We start from the raw sequence: 18,292 nt of genomic DNA, 5'->3' as shown, positions 1-18,292 counted from the left end.
AGATAGCGCTATTCTTACATCCCAGTTCAAGTATGTTTCTCAATGGAAATGAGGTGAATTTGGAAGTTAAGGAGCTTGATGGTGGTGGAGGTGACAGGTCCATGCCTATTTAATTTTTTTTAATTGAAGTTCGATTTGCCAACATATAGTATAACACCTAGTGCTCATCTCATCAAGTGCCTTCCTCAGTGCCCATCACCCAGTCACCCCATCCCCCCACCCACCTCCCCTTCCTCTACTCCTTGTTCATGTCCCAGAGTTAGGAGTCTCTCATGGTTTGTCTCCCTCTCTAATTTTCCCCACTCACTTTCCCTCCTTCCCTTATAACCTTATAATCCCTTTCACTATTTCTTATATTCCATATATGAGTGAAACCATGTGATGACTGTCCTTCTTCAATTGACTTATTTCACTCAGCAGAATACCTTCCAGTTCCATCCACGTTGAAGCAAATGGTGAGTGTTTGTCCTTTCTGATGACTGAGTAATATTCCATTGTGTATATATAAACCACATCTTTATCCATTCATCTGTCGATGGACATCGAGGCTCCTTCCGCAGTTTGGCTATTGTGGATATTGGTGCTGTAAACATTGGGGTGCAGGTCCCAGCATTTCACTGCATCTGTATCTTTGGGGTAAATACCCAGTAGTGCAATTGATGCTTATTTAATTTTGAATAAACTATTTTAAGACTATATTTGAGGTATGCACAAGTTATTATTGAGAGCATAAAGAAGCGGCCCTTAATCCCATCTGGGACTAAGAGAAAGCTTCCTGGAGAATGTGATGTCTGAGCAAAGGCTAAGGAGTGAGTTAGAGTCCCACAGGCAGAAAGCAAAAGGGAATTGGGAAGGGCAGGCCCAGGGCAAGGAGGATGTTGAACAAGTCAGCAAGGTATTGAGTCCCTGGCAGTGAATGACTACAGCTGAAAGGAAGATGGGGGGTGGTGATAAAGGAAGCAAATAGAGAGCCTTTGAAGGTGTGGAAGCAGGGAGTGAGATGATCAGGTTTACCTTTTAGAAAGAGCCCTCTGGCTGTTCTGGGGAGAATGCCTTTATGAGAGGGGCAGATTAGGAGGAAGAACTGTGAGGAGCCTATTGTAATAACCCAAATGGGAGAAGATAAGGGCTTCCTTAGGGCATCTAGCAGGAAGGACTAGATTCAGGAATACAAAAGAGGCAAAGTCACTTAATGAGGAAGAGCCGGAAGACTTTGTTGACTGGCTATGGGGACAAGGCAAAGGACGAATCCAGGGAGGCTGTAGGGCTTCTAATTTGGAGGACTGGCTTGTGCCTTTTGCTGAGGTGGGGAACCAGGAGGGTGGAGAGGTTGTGGGAAGGAAAGGACAAGGTAGTAGTTCAGTTTTGGGGCATTTGGGGCCTGAGATATGGGCGGGCACATAAACTTGAGGGCAAGATACACCATTGGATACACTCCAACGCATGAGTGGGACGCAACAGAGATGAGACACAAGGTTGCCTGAGCAGAGGGTGTTAACAGTGGCTGAGAACGGAGTCCTGACACCAGCATTTCAGGGGTGGACAAAGAAGGAGGTAGAGAACAAGTAGAAAAAAGTGTCATGGAAGCCAAGGGGTAAAGAGTTTAGGGAAGAAGGGAAGGGTCTGGAAAGCTAAATGCAGCAGCCATGTCTGGGTCAGTAGAAATGCCTGTGGAAGGGCACCTGGGTGGCTCAGTCAGTTAAGCATCTGCCTTCAGCTCAGGTCGTGATCTCAGGGTCCTGAGATTGAGGCCCACATGTGCAGGCTCCCTGCCCAGCAGGGGGTTTGCCTCTCCCTCTCTGCCCCTCCCCTACCTCCACTTGTGCTTGCTCAGTCACAAATAAATACAATCTTAAAAAAAAAAAAAAAAGGCCTGTGGAATTGGATGGCCTGGGTATTGTTCCTGGGGTGGTTTTTGTTGGAAGGATGGGGACAGAAGCCAGATTACAGTGAGTCGAAGGGTAAATGGGAATTGGGAAAGTACATGTGTCTTGTGCTCTTGGAGAGCTTACTGGGAAGGAGGAACAGAAAAGATACTGGCTGGAGGACAAAAAGGCAAGAGAAGGTGCTTAGGGTATAGGGCATGGGGTTTTTGTTGTTGTTGTTTTCTCATACTTTCTTTTTAAGGCTAGAAGCAGCCTGAACATGTGTATGTGCTGAAGAGAGAGACCTCATTAAGGAGAAGGGGCAAAGGTACAGTGGGGGAAGGGATATGATCCAGGAGGAGATCCAGTGAATGGGGCAAGAGGACAAGAAGGTTGTGCCTCAGCAGGAGGCAGGAACCCACTCTCCCAGAGACCAAAAGGAAGAAAGGGAGACTGCACGCAAGTGTGGATAAATTCATGCATGAGAGCTGTAGGAAGTTGAGAGAGATTATTTCCAATAGCTTCAGTTTTCCTCTTCATAGTGGTGCCTGGCAAAGGCAAATCCTTCTTTTTTCTTTTCTTTCGAGAGAGAGAAAGTATACATGCAAACAGGGGGTTGTGGGGCACAGAGTGGGAGAGAGAATCTCAAGCAGGCTCCATGCCCAGCGCAGAGCCTGCTGTGGGGCTCGACAACCGTGAGATCACCACCTGAGCCAAAATCAGGAGATGACACCTTAACTAACTAAGCCACCTAGGTGTCCCTAAGTCTTTTTTATTGTGGAGAGAAAATGGATGGAATTTATGGTAAAAAGCATGATTGGAAAAACAGTGGAAAAGAAATGCTTCCTGTTTCCAGTTGAATAGGGGTCTATAAACTTTTTTCTAAAACCATTTGATTTATTATTATTATTGTAGTCAGGAGTTTTGTTTCATGGGTCTTGTCCTGCAGGTAAAATAACCTGATGTGGGGCCCAGTGAAACGCAAGGAGAAGCTGTTCCTCTGAGCTTCAGAGCCATCTCAGAGATGAATTACTAAACACAGAGTCTCCAGGCAGGAAAGATTTGGGATCAAGCTGGACTCAGGGTAGGCAGAGCTGTACTCCCTATGCCTGGTGTTCAACATGTTCAGGACAGAGCAATCATTCATTCAGCCATCCATGACTAGAAGAAGGAATTTCTATTACCCAAGGCCAATCAGACCTGGAAGTTTTTGTTGAAGGCCCCACATCTGAGTGGAGAAGAGGGGGAGATAAGAAGGACTATGTTTCTGAGGTCATCGGCTCTGTGGCCCTCTCTGAATCTCAGCAGAGGTCTAGCCTCTTTGGGGTGGTTAAGGGGGTGACAGAGAGTGGCAGCCCAGCCCTGAGAGCACAGGGAGGGTGTGTCTCACATCCTTGTGGGACTTGAGCTCCAGGGGAGCAGCACTGACGCTGGGGTCCCAGAATCAATGTACTGATCAGCCTTGGCACTGATTGGAGCCCAGAGATGGTCAGGGGCTGAGCTGCCCACGAGGACAAGACTCCTGGGAGTCCTGAGCATCAGCCTCATCCCAGGACAGCAGGTGTTCAGGGCTCGTCCCAGCTGTCATGGTGACTTCACACTTGATGTTCCTGGTGTTTACTGGTGATGGAGACTCTGCCTTTTGGAGATTGTGACCCCAAGGACAGCAGGTTGAGCACAGGTTGACCTGACTTCTCTAGAGGGACAGAGAGGCCCAGAAACTTCAGAGTCCAGGAAATTATACAGCCAGAGAAGAGACAGCTGTGTGTGTGTGTGTGTGTGTGAGAGTCTGTCTGTCTGTCTGAAAATGAGGCCATGTAGGCACTCCTAAGTCTCAGTATTCTCTGGAATGAAATGCTTGGTCCAGCTGGAGCATTTATTTGGTGTCTCCTATCTAAGGTACAAGAACCGTTTCCTGGGGCCAGTTTCCTAACTCCCAGCAACTGTGTTCTGGGTACCTCCATCTGCTCATCCAATTCCTTTGAATTTCAAATAGTAAGACTCCCTCTTACCCTCTGTTGGTAAAAAGTAATCTGTAAGAAGTTGTTGAAGGATATAGATCTCAACAGGCAGAGAGTCACCTCATATGCCCCAAAGCTGGGCTTGGGCTATTCAGTCTTCGACGAACTACTTGCTGAGATTCACTAAGCCAGGGATGCCTGGATGGCTCAGTGGTTGAGCGTCTGCCTTTGGCTCGGAGCATGATCCTGGAGTCCTGGGATCAAGTCCCACATCGGGCTCCCTGCATGGAGCCTGCTTCTCCCTCTGCCTGTGTTTCTGCCTCTCTCTCTGTGTGTGTCTTTCATGAATACATAAATAAAATCTTTAAAAAAAAAAAAAAAGATTCACTAAGCCAGCCAGCCACAGCCCTCTGGGTACAGGGTTCTGTGCCTGGGCCTAATGGAGAGACCATCAGGGCGGGCACCTCAGGTCAAGTGATACCTTCATCCTAACTCATTTGGGAGCTGATGGAACTTGCCACCCAGTATCTATCTGAACCTTTTGTCCTTTTGATGTTTTCAACTTTCGAATCATAAGAAACAACATGCTTAAAAAAAAAAGAAAGAAAAAGAAAAACAACATGCTTCATGTTAATTACCTGCTGGATAAAGCAGTACAACAATGAATAATTTTTTTAAAAGATTTTATATATTTATTAATGAGAGACACGGGGGGAGAGAGAGAGAGAGAGAGAGAGAGGCAGAGACACAGGCAGAGGTAGAAATAGGCTCCATGCAGGGAGCCCGACGTGGGACTTGATCCTGGGTCTCCAGGATCAGGCCCTCGGCTGAAGGCGGCACTAAACTGCTGAGCCACCCAGGCTGTCCAAGAATGAATAATTTTAGATAATTTTATGAAATCATGAACTTCTTAGCTGCTGGCAAAAAGGATCTGAAGTGGCTACTTCGCACTCACCTCACAACCTAACCGAGACAAGAGGCTTTTAAAAAAATGGGAATTTCCTGCCAACAGTTAAACATGCAAATATGGGTTGGTCCTAGATTTGGAGATGGTCCATGCAAATCTGGGTTCAGGCTCCCCTTGCACAGTGAACATGGCAGCCGTACCAGGGCTAGGGCACCTCTGCGGGCAGCAGTGAGAAGCAGTCTCTCTTGGTTTGGTGCCCATGCTCCCCCTGCCCGACCCCGTGCATATGGGGCCTCGTGACTCCTGAACGTTGTCCTCTGGCTGGCCGGAGGCTACCTCCGTCATGGGCCTGTGTCTCCCTATCCATCCTAGGAGATGAGCTCCAGGCTTCTTGGCTTTTCTTTACGCCTTCAGCACTGGGGACCCCTGAGTCTTTCTGAAGGCTGGTATGTCCCCATTTGTCAGACAGGGAGACTGAGGACTAGAGGGGCAGAGGTCACAGCTGGAGCCAACAGAGTTCTGGAACCTGGGTGTTCTGCTTCCAAATGCTATGCTTGTTCCACACCACATGGCACCTCACAGCAGTACCATTTACAAAGGACGGCACATGCATCCATGCATGTGGTCCCCACAACAGCCCTGTGGGGTAGGCGGGAGGAAGGGCCCCCCAGCGACTCCCCAATGGCACAGACATCCGCATGGGGGCTAATGGACCTGTCCAGGGCTCCAGGCTGGGCATGGCTGGGCCAGCTGACCCAGCACCAGAGTGTTCTCTGCCTTCCTGTAGGCTAAACCAGTGTGCCAGACACCATGAGGGGGTTCCTGAACCACCATGAGGTCCATGCAGGTGCCCCTAGCCAGATCCCTCTGTCTCTCCCAGGGATCCTTCATATGGAAGGCCCAGCAAGACCTCCCAGCACAGGGAAAGCATCTGAGGTGTCCGTCATGCCCAGAAACGAGCATCCAGAGGGTAGTCCTTATACACATAAGTCTGTGGTTCTTAGCTCCAGCTATAGACCAGAATCTCTTGGCGTTTTAAAAAAATACCACTGCTCTACGGCAGACCAATTAAATTAGACACTCTTAAGAGTACCCAGGTATCAGTACTTTTAAAAAGGACCCCTGGTGTTTTTAATGTGTAATCAGGGTTGAGAACTGCTGGGCCAGGCTAGCCTTGTCCTGATAACTATTCATTCAGGGCTATCTTCATGTCATGGCTTCTAAAGAAAAGGATGCTAACGCTGGAGTACATGAAGGGGGCTGCTTTCAGCCAGTGGCAGCTGGCCTGGAGGTCCTGCCTTCCTGTCTGGTGTCCTGAGGGCCAAGGGGAATCAATATGGCACACCTGTAATCCATCAGGTATCTGGGTCTCACCTGTTGCCAGGCTTTGTTTTATTACTCATATTGGTTTATTTGGGGAGGAACTTAGTGCAGTCTGAGTAATTACAAAGTCTGTTTCATTGGACTCTTATTTCACTTTATAGCTTTACTGAGGTATAATGGACATACAATAAACTGTACATATTTAAGATGTGCAATCTGGTAAATTGTGATGTATTTATATACCCAAGAAACCTTTGCCACAATCAAAATAATGAACATATTTATCATCCCCGAAAGTGTCCTTTAAAGCTTCTTTGTCATCCATGCCTCTTTTCCCACCTTACCTTTCTCCAGTTAACCACTGATCTGCTATCACTGTAGAGTTTTCATTTTCCAGGATTTTATATAAATGGAATCCTACATATTCGTACTTTTCTGTCTAGCTTCTTTTACGCAGAATAGTTATTTTGAGATGCATCCGTGTTAGGACATGTGTCGGTAACTCATTTTTTGTGGCTGAGTTAGTATCATTACGTGGACAGAATCACATTGTTTAATCCATTCCCCTGTTGATGGACAGACTTGGGTTGTTTCCAGTTTGGGGATATGACAAATAAGGCTACCGCGAATATGCGTGTAAGTCTTTGTGAAGATATGTGCTTTACATTTTCTTGGGTAAGTGACTAGGAGTGGGTTAGTTGAGTCATATGGTAGGTGGATGTTTACCTTTCAGCAGGCTGCCTGTTTTCCAAAGTGGTTGCCCCATTTTATATTCCCCACCAGCAGTGTATGAGAGCGGTCCTCTTTAAATGGATTAAGAGCCCCTTTTTCTGTCTTCTCTCGCCTGATGCAAGGTGCCTCCTTCTTCCCTCAGGGTACATGGGAGAGAGAGGACCAGACCTCCTCTGCCATTCCCAGGGTATGTGGGAGTGAGGGACCAGACATCTATAGATAAATGGAAAGGTGAATGGATGTATTAAATGGATAGAGTTGTCTCCATTTCTTCTCTCCATTTTTTTGTTTCTTCCCATCTGCTGTAGACACTCGAGGAGCAGGCAGTGACCCAGATGATGTCACCTAAGTCACATTATTAATTCAAGCCTTTTTGTGACTGAGTGATTGATGTTTTCAACCCCTCACCTGCAGGTGCCCAGACACCATGCTGGAATCCTGCACACCTGACACTGAGAGAAAGTAAAAGACTTCCTTGTCTCCTCCATCCCCCGTCCTCACCATGTCTTCGACTCAGGGCAGTGGGGAACACTGGAAGTCCCTGGAGTCAGTGGGCATCAGCCGCAAAGAGCTGGCCATGGCCGAAGCCCTGCAGATGGAGTATGATGCACTGTCCCGGCTGCGGCACGACAAGGAGGAAAGCAGAGCCAAGCAGAACACAGACTCCTCTCTCATCAGCTGGGACGAGCCTGTCCTAGACTTCTACAGCAAGCCGGCAGGAAGGCAGAAGGACCTCAAGCTCTTACGTGGTCTTTCTGGCTCTGATCCTACCCTCAATTACAACTCACTCTCCCCGCAGGAGGGGTTACCCAACCACTCTACCTCCCAGGGCTCCCAGCCTGGCCCAGATCCCTGGCCCAAAGGCTCTCTGGCTGGAGACTATCTCTACATTTTCGATGGTTCAGATGAGGGACTCTCTTTGTCCCCAGGACAGGGGGACATAGATGGCTCTTCCAAGAAACTGTCCCCACCTCCTCTGCCGCCCCGAGGCTCTATCTGGGACACCCCTCCCTTACCTCCCAGAAAGGGGTCTCCCTCATCCTCCAAGACCTCCCAGCCCAATGACGTCAACACCTTTTCTTTGGCAGAGCAGCCTCCAGGCAAGCTGCTGGGGCGTCGCATCCTGGAAGAGGAAGAGGAGCTGGGGGGTGGGGCTCCGGGACGCCTGCTCGGGCCTGTGGACTATGACGGTATCAACGATGCGATCACACGGCTCAACCTCAAGTCCACCTATGATACAGAGATGTTGCGTGACACCACCAGGGGCTGGAAGGAGGGCCGGGGGCCCCTGGACTTCAGCGGCAAGGACACTCCCGGAAAACCCGTGGCCCGGAGCAAGACCATGCCCCCTCAGGTGCCTCCCCGTACCTATGCCTCCCGCTATGCCAATGGAAAGAATACGACACCAGGCAAGAACCGCCGGATTTCCGCTGCCCCGGTGAGGACCTCAGTGTGTCCCTTCTGCCTCCTCTCCCAGTGCCACTCGGACACAGAGAGTGGGCCTTCTTTCTGAATCTTTGTTGTTCCAAATTCGAATCTGCTACCGGCTCACCCTGTCAACCTCTCCTCCTCTCTCCCCTGTCTTCTGGCTCCTGGGCCCTGGCTGGGGAGAGGAAGAGGGACACCACTAGAGATGTGGCTCCTTTTCAGGGCTGAGCTTTGTACCAAAACAGCCCTTGCCAGGGCAGGTGTTTGTGATGTTGGTTCCTAGCATGTGCTCGCTTCACAGGGTAAGGCCTGCACTGGGCTCAGGGGATTCTCTGTGACTCTGTGGCTGAATGACCCTGTGGGCTGGAGCAGGTTGCTTCTGCTTTCTGACCTGCTTTGCCCAAAGTGCTGTAGTGCTGAGGCTCAGTCACAGTATTAACCAGTGTTTAGTGCTCAAGAAGTCTGCCTGATAGTCCTAGGCACACAGCTCTGGTCTTTCCTGTCCCAGTTTGGTCCTTGCTCTGTTTCCCTCTGTCTCTCCATCTCTCCCTTCCCCGCCCCCCCCACCCCCCCCACCCCCCCACCCCCCCACCCCCGTCTCTGCCTTTCTCTCTCTCTCCCTCTCCTCTCTGCTTCTATTTCTCTGTCCCACCCACCCCCCTTACTGCACTAAAATATACATAACAAGATTTACCATCTTGGCCAATCTGCAACGTATGGTTGGTGACATTAGCGACATTCACATTGTTGTGCTGCCGTGGCCACCATCTACCTCCTTTCACAGTAAAAACATTTAAAAGAGGGGATCCCTGGGTGGCTCAGCGGTTTAGCACCTGCCTTTGGCCCAGGGCGTGATCCTGGAGTCCCGGGATCGAGTCCCACATTGGGCTCCCTGCATGAAGCCTGCTTCTCCCTCTGTCTCTGCCTCTCTCTCTCTCTCTCTCTCACACACACACACACAAATAAATAAATAAAATCTTTTAAAAAATATTTAAAAGAAATACAGTATGACAATAATGATTTTATTTTCATGAGTGGATAGTGTAAAATGGCATAGTATCTACATAGAAGCACAGGGTAGGTTCCAGGGCAGCTTTGATTTTTTTTTTTTTCTGGTTTAAAAAGTATCAGTAGCATCTCCATGGGTGGGACCTGAGGACACTTGGAGTTTCACCCTTGGGTCTGGAAGCCCTGACCCCAAAAGGAGTCAAGAGGTACCCTTGTGGCTGGAGGTTTCCGTAGGAATAGCATGCCACTTCATTCCATCCCTGTTTCCTCCTTATCCATTGTCTAAGGGACACAGGGGTTTTCCCACCGTGTGTCCCAGCAATTGGGATCCTTCACAACTCTGGAAAAGCCACATGGTCCTTCCTTCCTGTGCTGCTGCTAAGAGAGTCCCCCAGAGCAGAATCAGCTTCTGGGAGAAGGCACGACTCTGGAGCTCAGGGCTTTTTAAAGGCCCTGCTCTGAGAGGTGGGGCTGCTCCCGCTATTTATAGGGACAGGGAGATTCCTGTTCCCAGCTCCAAGTTCCTCACCCAGAGCTGGGCCTGCTCGGAGGCAGGCCACCGGGGTAGGTGGTCACCTCTGTTGCTCCCTATCTCTCTTGCCTCCTCCCACGGCCTCACCCTTCCCCGTCACCCCTGTGTGTCACCAGGGTTCTGAGGGGGCCCTGGGTCCAGCGTGTCCTGGAAGAAGCTAGGGCAGAGCAAAGAGCTCGTGCCAGTTCTAAGGGGGGGAAATGCGGCCTTGGTCTCCCCCACCTCAGCTCGGGGCAGGGGCGCATCCCACCCAGAGGGGGTACCTCTCGGGCCCTCGGCCTATCCCGCCGCCCCGCCTCCACCGGGCTTTCAGACGGAGGGATCCTCCTTATCCCAGGCCTGCGGGGCCAGCCCTGGAGATGGTGGGCTCCACATGCCAGCCTGGCACCCCCACTGCCAGCCTCTGCCTGGCAGACTCCCCCAGCCAGCATCGGGCGATGCCACCAGGGCCTGCCAGCAGGGCAAACGTAAGTGGCTTTTGTTTTCTTATGGAGCCAGGGAGTGGTACTGGGGGCATGAGAATGGCCTTCGGTAGCCATAGCCACTCTGTTCCTCTCTCCCCGGCCTTCCCCGCCTCTGTCTCTCTGTCTCTCTGTCTCTGTCAGCCTCTCAGCCTCACTTCTGGGGGTTAACTGCTGACAGTGGTACTATTGTTGTGAGTGGACCCAGGCTGGAGCTTGGCAGAGCAGGGGCCTCACATGCCAGGCGCCCCCGCTGTCGCCCTCCCCCGCGCCCCTCCACGCTCACCCGGGAGCAGGGCTAATGAGAGGGGTCACTCAGAGGAAACAATTTGGATATTCAAATGAGGAGCTCAGTTGCTGCCATCTGCCCTAGGGGTGGGCAGGACAAGAGAATAGAGAATAGCCCGCGGGCGGGTGAGAGGTGAGGCGCTGCGGGCTGCCGGGCTGGGGCTGGAGCTCCCCGGAAGCAGCTGTTGGCAGTGGCCGCCACCGGATGCCGGCGGGGGCTCCATCTGAGCGGCGGCTTCCTCCCCACGGGCTGGCCTCCCCTGGCGCCTCTGGGCAGGCCTGTCTGGCAGAAACCTGCCGTGCCCGCTCCCCGCACCCTTCCTCCTCCCTGGGCCGCTGCCGCAGGCCTGGCAGGCGCTGGCCGGCGTCACGGTGAGGCACAGCTGCTCTGCGCCGGGAGGGAGGCCGCCGAGGCTCCGCTGAGAGAACCCGCCACCGCACTCGTGTTCTTCGATGGGAAACGGGGCCGGCCGGGCTCCCCGACGTGCCAGCTGGGCAGAACCAAAAGCCTCTCAGGCACCAGGAGGAGCTAAGCCTTCTCCGGGTTCTCTCCTGCCCAGAAAGCTGCTTGAGTACTTTCTTCCTCGAATAGCATTGGCCGAGAAGGCCTGTGTGTCTGAGTCACCGCCTCCATCCCAGGGCCCTCGGCCTCTCTGTGCTGTGGGTCCCTGGGGCTTGCTGTGGATGCCGAGGCCTCTGCCCAGAGCCCAGCCTCCGTGGGCACGGTTTGGGCAGCCCACTTGCTCTGGCCTCCGCACCAGGACCAGGAAGAGTAGCCGTCTGCAGAGCTCTCTGCCACACCCCTGGGAGCACCCCCAGAAAGCCAGCCCAGTGACCCAGCAATGCTATGTGCTGCCTAACCTGGGTTGAGCTTATTAGATGCTGCGCCTCTGCCTCCAACTCCGGGAGAGGAGGTTTGGCCACATTCTTGTCCATCCCACCCCAACTTACAGCGTTGGCCAAGGCTTCAAGTTCTCTTTTTCTGCTTGGTTCCTGGTCTCCTAGGACAGCAGATGTATTATTCCTAAATTTCCCACATTTTCCTGTGCCCCTGAATGTTCAATGCTTGAAAAGCCTTTACATCCAGAGTTTCAGGGTTTAGATCTGGGAGCAACCTGTGGGGACAGGGTGCTGTAAGGGAAAAGGTGCTGAGTCGCCTGTTCTTCTCTTAAAGGTGGACTCACGGCCCCATACTATTGCCAACGGCCATGAATTATTTGAGGTCTCAGAGGAAAGAGATGAGGAAGTTGCTGCATTTTGCCACATGCTGGATATGTAAGAGTTCATGAATGGGGTGCCTGGGAGGGCTCTTAGGGGCTGGGGAGGAGGGCCAGCCCATTCAGAGCTTTCTCTAGGAAGGAAGGAGGGTCATATTGAATAAATCTCAATTCACAGCTACGAGGTGCTTCCAACAACAGGTGTCGGCGGACTTTTTGAAATCTTAGAAGTTTCACATTTTGGACATTTATGAACCCTCAATCCAACAGTCACATTATCCTAGTGGCTTCAGGCTTGGTTTCCCTCAGGAGCAAATGCACCACTGATAGAGCTAAGAGTATTTTACCTGGAGCTAAAAGAGAAAGGAAATGGAGCCAGGAGAATTTCCCTTTGAATTTAGCAGGGAAAGCTTTGTCACTGTAGAACTGTCCCTACCATGCAGTGGGGCTTGGGAAATATTTTGTAACTGTAGCCAATATGTCAAGAGCAAGGTTTCCAGGAGCAGCTTCCCCACTGCCCCCATCCTGGCCTGCAGGCCTGGAGAACCAGGCTGAGCAGCGACAGAAGAGCCCTTGGCCTCAGGGTGGGAGGGTCCCAGCAGGTGTCTTCTCGACTGCTCTCTTCTGAAGGCACAGCGAGGGTCCTTCTCCCTCTCTTCCTGCACAGCCTTCGATCTGGCTCTGACATCCAAGACTACTCCCTCACCGGTTATGTCTGGAGTGCTGTCACCCCGAGCCCAGAGCACCTTGGGGATGAGGTCAACCTGAAGGTGACTGTGTTGTGTGACAGCCTACAGGAGCCACTCACTTTTACCTGCAACTGTAAGTGGGGAGGGCGGATGAGTAACCCTTGAGGGGGGCCACAGAGGACAGTGGTGTGACCTCAATTCCCACCCCACCTATGGCCCCCTGATGAGGGGCAATGGGGAAGCTCCTCCAGGGGACTGGCTCCAGGGCCAGTGTTATGGGCCCCACAGTCACTTTCCCCAAGCCCAAACTGTGTGTTTGCCTGCTTTCTCTGGATAGCAGTTGTGCTGAAGAGTGCTTAGTCAGGAACAGGGGGATCAGCATGGGGACCCTGAGCCCTGCCTGCCCTGGCACTCCTCATCATTGCTCCCCTGCCCCCCCTTACAGGTTCTTCCACTGTAGACCTGCTCATCCACCAGACCCTGTGCTATACCCATGATGAACTGAGGGATGTGGACGTGGGGGACTTCGTGCTGAAGCCCTGTGGGCTTGAGGAGTTCCTGCAGAAGTAAGTGAACTGTCAGGAAAGCGGATAGGAGGTGGCACCTACCTTCTGGGTGGTAGCATTGGGAGGGGGCTCCCTCAGGGTGGTGCTGGCCTGTGGCCTGGGCCCGGCAGCTCCTCCCTGATCACACTTTCTGGGCCCTTGCACAGCCACGTCGCACTTTCCCCAGGCACTGTGTCTTCCAGCAGGGCTGGTCAGCTTCTGAGCCAAGTCTGCTGTGGAAAGAGCTTGGAGCTGGGACCAGGCAAAGATGAAGTCCTATCTGCTTGCAGACGTCTGCATGTGGAGAGATGCGTGTGTGGGGCCGGGGGGTGGGGGTGGAGGGGACTGTCAGGGGCTACTTCTCCTAGACTGTGTGTCTCTGTGGCCAGGGACAGATGGAGGGCTGGGCAGAAATGCCCTTATGGAACTTAGTGGAGAAATTACAATGGTTCCCTCCTCCCCCTTTCCCTGCCCCTAAGCCTTTCCCCTACTGGCATGTGCAGCTGGTTATCCTCCTCAGCAAAGGCTTGCCTCCAGCTCCTCTCCATCCAGTGCCTTGCCAGTGGGCAGCCTCCTGGAAAGTCTGAGGTGGACCAGCTACAGCTAAACCCTATCCGCTGCCCTGGGGCTCTGGGTGCTGGGGCAGGGTTGCGGAGAGGGTACACCACCTGGGCTGTGTGGCAGGCTCTAGAATCAGCCAGAAGGCAGCAGATAAGAGAAAAAAACAAAGATGTGCTTTCCTCCCTAAGCTTCTGGCTGCCTACTGCCTGCTTCCTCTGGCCACTCAGAGAAAGCAGCCTTGGCAGTGGGGAAAGGAGGGACCTGGATCTCCATCCTTAGGAGTGCCTCAGGAGTGCCAGCACTCTCTCTAGATGCAAGGATGTTTGACCAATGGCTAGAGCAGGGGTTTTTTTGTTTTTTTTTTTAAAGATTTTATTTATTCATGAGAGACACAGAGAGAGGCAGAGAAACAGGCAGAGGGAGAAGCAGGCTCCCTATGGGGAGCCTGATGTGGAACTTGATCTCAGGACCCGAGGATCACAACCTGAGCCAAAGGCAGACGCCTAACCACTGACCAACCCAGGTGCCCCTGGCTAGAGCAGTTCTTGACTGGTTTCTTTCACTCTGGGGAAAGGAAGGGCAGGGCTTTTGTGGTGCCACTCCAGGACCACCATTCAAGTGTGTTCCATGTGTACTCATTTTCCCTGGAGGAATAAGAGGTGCTAGACTCAGGGTGCCCCGGTAGAGAGTGCCCCAGGCACTCTTATAAGGGAATAAGGGGCATAATGGGTTACAGCAATAGGGCTGGTTTGGGTTCTGGCTTGTAAAACCCAATCCTCAGTTTCTTCCCTGAAATGTAGTAAGGACTGAATGTGAGAATGACCCAGTGAGCAGAGAAGGACCAGCCCAAACGGAAGAAAGCATACGGATCCAGATCAGCTGGACACTCTCAAAGTCTTTGAGCCTCCAGGGCTGAAGGTGGTAGATAAGCTGCCAGATTCTGATGTCCTGCCAAGACCTAGCTGGAGTGTTTAGTGTGAGGTGCAACTGGATCAGTGGTCCTGAGGTCATGCCCCTCCTACCCTTTAAGTCGCATACACACAGAGGAAAGTCAGTTAAGTCCCCAGGGGACCCCAGTGTCTGTGACTCTTGGTTCAGAAGCCCCCCTCTTCCACCAAGGCTCTTCCCTTCCCTCCCGCCCAACAGAAAAGCTTAGACCTCTGAGCACAAGACAGCTGTCTTGGGTAGGGATGGACAGACTCCCTGGGGATTCCAGAAGGCTGTTAGCTCCCAAGGAAACCCTGTGGTTTCCTACTCATGCCTAGCAGGGGCTGATGCTGAAGGGGCGTGGTGGGTCCAGGATGCAAGCTGCTCTCAGATAAGAACCTTGAGACAGTCCCAGGGGAGGGCTGAGTTTCCTGCTGCCTCCTCCACCCCCACTTCACTCTTCCTTCCTCCTGGGGCACTCCCACCAGACACACCAGCCCAGCCGCTTCACCCCCAGGGTTTAGTTACTGCTCAGCCTTGGTAGGTTGGAGCCTGGATCCAAGGCTTGGTCCTAGCTGGACCCAGACTGGTCTCAGGCCAGTACCTCTTGGGCTTCTGCACATACTCCTCCCCTCTCCCCTCCATTTCTGGCCTAGATTCCCAGCTCTACTGAGGAAGGAAGTCCCTTTCCGGCTTCTGTTACCCAGCTGCTGGGACCCAGCCCAGGCCTGCAATGCTGGCCTGCAGGACAGACTCACTCTACCCCTTATCCTGGGTTTCCTTTCTGACTATGGTGTGATTTGGGAGGGAGGAAAAGTCTGGCTTACAGAGGGACTCCTGTGGCCTCCTCTGAAATGTGGGTAGACAGGGTCTCATATGTTGTTGCTGGAGCAGTGAATGGCTTGCAGGTGGATGTGGGTAAGGAAGTCTGTAGAGATTTGTGTTAATCACAGTCGGACAGGACCTACAGAGGGAGGGGAGAAGCAGACTCTTTTGGGCTTGGGAATAACAGACTTAGAATCTTGGTGGGTTTGTTTGGTTGGCCTCAGCACCCCAGTCGCTGATGGTAGGGGGGCAGGAGATGAGGGCCACGGTGTGGGGAGAGTGTCTCTCAGGGAGCACCACACCCCAGCCGGAGCACAGGTGCATTCCAGAGTGTCCTGCATACCGAGCCAAGAGAATGAGGTTCCATCTCTGTCCCCCTGAGAAGTCTCTGTTCCCCACTCACTCCAGAAGGCCCAGCCCTGGGACGATTGTTGTGATGATGATATGGGTAATAAATGCCTGGGAAAGTCTGTGTTTGTGTAGACTAAGGTTACAAGTTATTAGATGGCTTTTTTTAGACAGACTTCCATTTCTTTCCCTGAGCTCTAAGATAGATTTCCAGGAGCTCAGATAGTACCTCCTCACTGCCCCCCTTCTCCCTATTTCTCTCTTCCTGGGATTAAGGTGTATATCCCCCTTCCACTGAGTCCCCAGGGCGCTAATGGTCTTGTCCCCCCACTCCACCAGCAAGCATGCCCTGGGCAGCCACGAGTACATTCAGTATTGTCGCAAGTTTGACATCGACATCCGGCTACAGCTGATGGAGCAGAAAGCTGTACGCAGTGACCTGGCCCGGACGGTTCGTGCGGGGGTTGGGTTTTCGGGAGGCTGCACAGGGATGGGGACGTGGAGTGGGCAGAGGTGATATGGAACACCTTCAGTGGGAGTAGGGTAGGAGTGTGGGGTTGCAATAAAGGTACTGCTCCTCTCTGAATAGGACACTTCTTACACAGGTGAATGATGACCAGAGCCCCTCCACCTTGAACTACCTCGTCCATCTACAAGAGAGGCCAGTCAAACAGACCATCAGCAGGTGAGAGTGGGTGCCATCTTGGATGTTGGCCAGACAGGAACTGTGAGGGTACCCCAACCCATAACCCCACTTACCTTTCTGCCAGGGCCAGGGGTTCTTACTGGTGTCTGGGATGAGACCCAAGAGTATTATAGGAGAAGAGCCTCACTCTAGGGTGTATTGCATTTCTTTCCTCTAGTACTTTGCCTTCGTTCTCCAGATGAGGGTGGTGAACCCATGGAAAGAGTGGGGACCCCTTTAAACTAGAATCTGAATCCTAAGCTGTGGGGAGGGAGGAAGAGACTAGGTCTCTCAGTACCCTGGGTCTGTCTTGACCTCTCCTGTGACTTTTCCCTGTCCCCAACTCCCCAGGCAGGCCCTGGGTCTTCTGTTCGACACATACCACAATGAAGTGGATGCTTTCCTGCTGGCTGATGTGAGTATAAATCATAGGGCTGGCCCAGCTGCCCAAAGCTCCTCCCCTCCTTTACTGTGATGAGATGGAGGGTCTCTGAGTACCTTTTGTGCGCTAGTCTGGCCCTACGTTAATGGCTGCTATGGGTAGAGAAGCATAAACATTGTCTTAGTCTTGGGGAGCCCATGTTCCCACTAGAAAGATGGGACAGTGACATAGAGCTATTAGAACAGGAGGCTATGAGTTCATCAAGGGTTCTCAGAGAGTGATAGGAAGACAGAGTAGAGTCAGGAGGGGGGCACTCTGAGAAGGAGGCCAGATTTTCACTGGTCCTTGATTTGCACTTATACAGGTATTCAGGACAGGATAGGTGAGGGAATTCCAAGTGAGAAAACTTCAGGGGCCCAAGGGCAGAGGAGGATGTGGCAGTCTGTGGTACTGTGGCAGTCTGTGTCTGTGGTACTGAGATGAAATCCTCCTGGAAATTCTAGATGACAGGACGAGAAATAAGGCTACCTGGGCAAAGGGGCCTGAACAGGGTCTCTGCTGTTCCCTATGGATTGATTTTATTAAAGCTGTGTCTCCGGGGGATGTGTTTGTATTATGTGTTTGTACAGTAGCTGCCAGAGGGAGTCTGGGAATAGGAAGAGGCTCAGGGGAGATGGCTGAAAGACCTGGGAGCGTGGGCATGGCTCATCTAATTCAAAAGGAGTGACCGTTGGGGGCTAATGCCAGATGTTTGACAGTCAAGCGTGAGATTCCACTATTCCTCCCGAGGGTCAGGAACCCCTACTCCCCCCAACCCATTCCTTCAACAGCGCGGGTGCTGGAGGCTAAGAGTGCTCACCTGCCAGCCTTGCTGTGCCGCCTCCCACAGGGGGACTTCCCACTGAAGGCTGACAGGGTGGTCCAGTCTGTCAAGGCCATCTGCAATGCCCTAGCCGCCGTGGAAACCCCTGAGATCACCAACGCCCTCAACCAGCTGCCCCCCTGCCCCTCCCGCATGCAGCCTAAGATTCAGAAGGTAACAGGGGCTCAGAGCACTAGTATGGGGAGGGAAGAGAACAGTATTTGCAGGGAAACTGGGTAACTCGGTGTCCACTTACTAAAAAGATCTTCTTTCCACCTCCTTCCTGCAAGTTTGGGGTTTAACCACAAGAATTCTTGTGTCCCTTCTTCCTGAGGATGAGGGTAGGCTAAGGTCTGCCCTGGCACTGATCGCCAGGAGCCTGGGCTGGCCAAAGACTTTATTCATAATCACCAAGGCATTGCCTGGCACTTTGCCTCCCCATCAGGGTGCAAAACCAAACCCTCTCCTGAGCCAGGGGCTCTGTGACTCCCCAGTGGCGGCCGTGGGCCATACACAGGGCCAGCAGGATAGGCACCATGACCTGGGCCAGAGTGGCCTGAGTGGGGGGGAGTGTCTCATTTGGGTGGACACAACTTTAACCTTGGCCTGGCTCACTCACTCTATCCATCACATGGCTCTGGTACAAACCATGATGCGGTCTTCCCTGAGGAGTCTCTGCTCCTCAAATTTCAGGCTTGTCTGATCCAGATGAGCACAGCTGTGAAAAGGCCTTCTTCCAGCTGTGC

At 52.4% G+C, this 18,292-nt stretch overlaps 1 protein-coding gene across 3 annotated transcripts in view; it reads left to right on the top strand.

Annotated features, from left to right (window-relative positions):
* PIK3C2B (phosphatidylinositol-4-phosphate 3-kinase catalytic subunit type 2 beta) overlaps positions 1 to 18,292 on the top strand; it is a 66,303-nt gene that overhangs the window by 17,050 nt on the left and 30,961 nt on the right. Inside the window, exons 1-9 of one of the 3 annotated variants that reach the window (XM_072759379.1) lie at positions 423 to 455; positions 7,203 to 8,226; positions 11,680 to 11,780; positions 12,390 to 12,544; positions 12,857 to 12,977; positions 15,957 to 16,068; positions 16,223 to 16,302; positions 16,654 to 16,717; positions 17,574 to 17,720. In XM_072759379.1, the coding sequence (XP_072615480.1) occupies positions 7,291 to 8,226; positions 11,680 to 11,780; positions 12,390 to 12,544; positions 12,857 to 12,977; positions 15,957 to 16,068; positions 16,223 to 16,302; positions 16,654 to 16,717; positions 17,574 to 17,720 (1,716 nt within the window). In that variant the 5' untranslated portion in view covers positions 423 to 455; positions 7,203 to 7,290. Of the gene's footprint in view, positions 1 to 422; positions 456 to 7,096; positions 8,227 to 11,679; positions 11,781 to 12,389; positions 12,545 to 12,856; positions 12,978 to 15,956; positions 16,069 to 16,222; positions 16,303 to 16,653; positions 16,718 to 17,573; positions 17,721 to 18,292 lie in introns of those variants that run through there. The other 2 variants (XM_072759377.1, XM_072759378.1) reach the window with 2 other exon arrangements.

The sequence above is a fragment of the Vulpes vulpes genome, chromosome 5, assembly GCF_048418805.1.
Source record: "Vulpes vulpes isolate BD-2025 chromosome 5, VulVul3, whole genome shotgun sequence".
Lineage (NCBI taxonomy): Eukaryota > Metazoa > Chordata > Mammalia > Carnivora > Canidae > Vulpes > Vulpes vulpes.
This window is presented reverse-complemented; position numbering and strand designations above follow the sequence as displayed.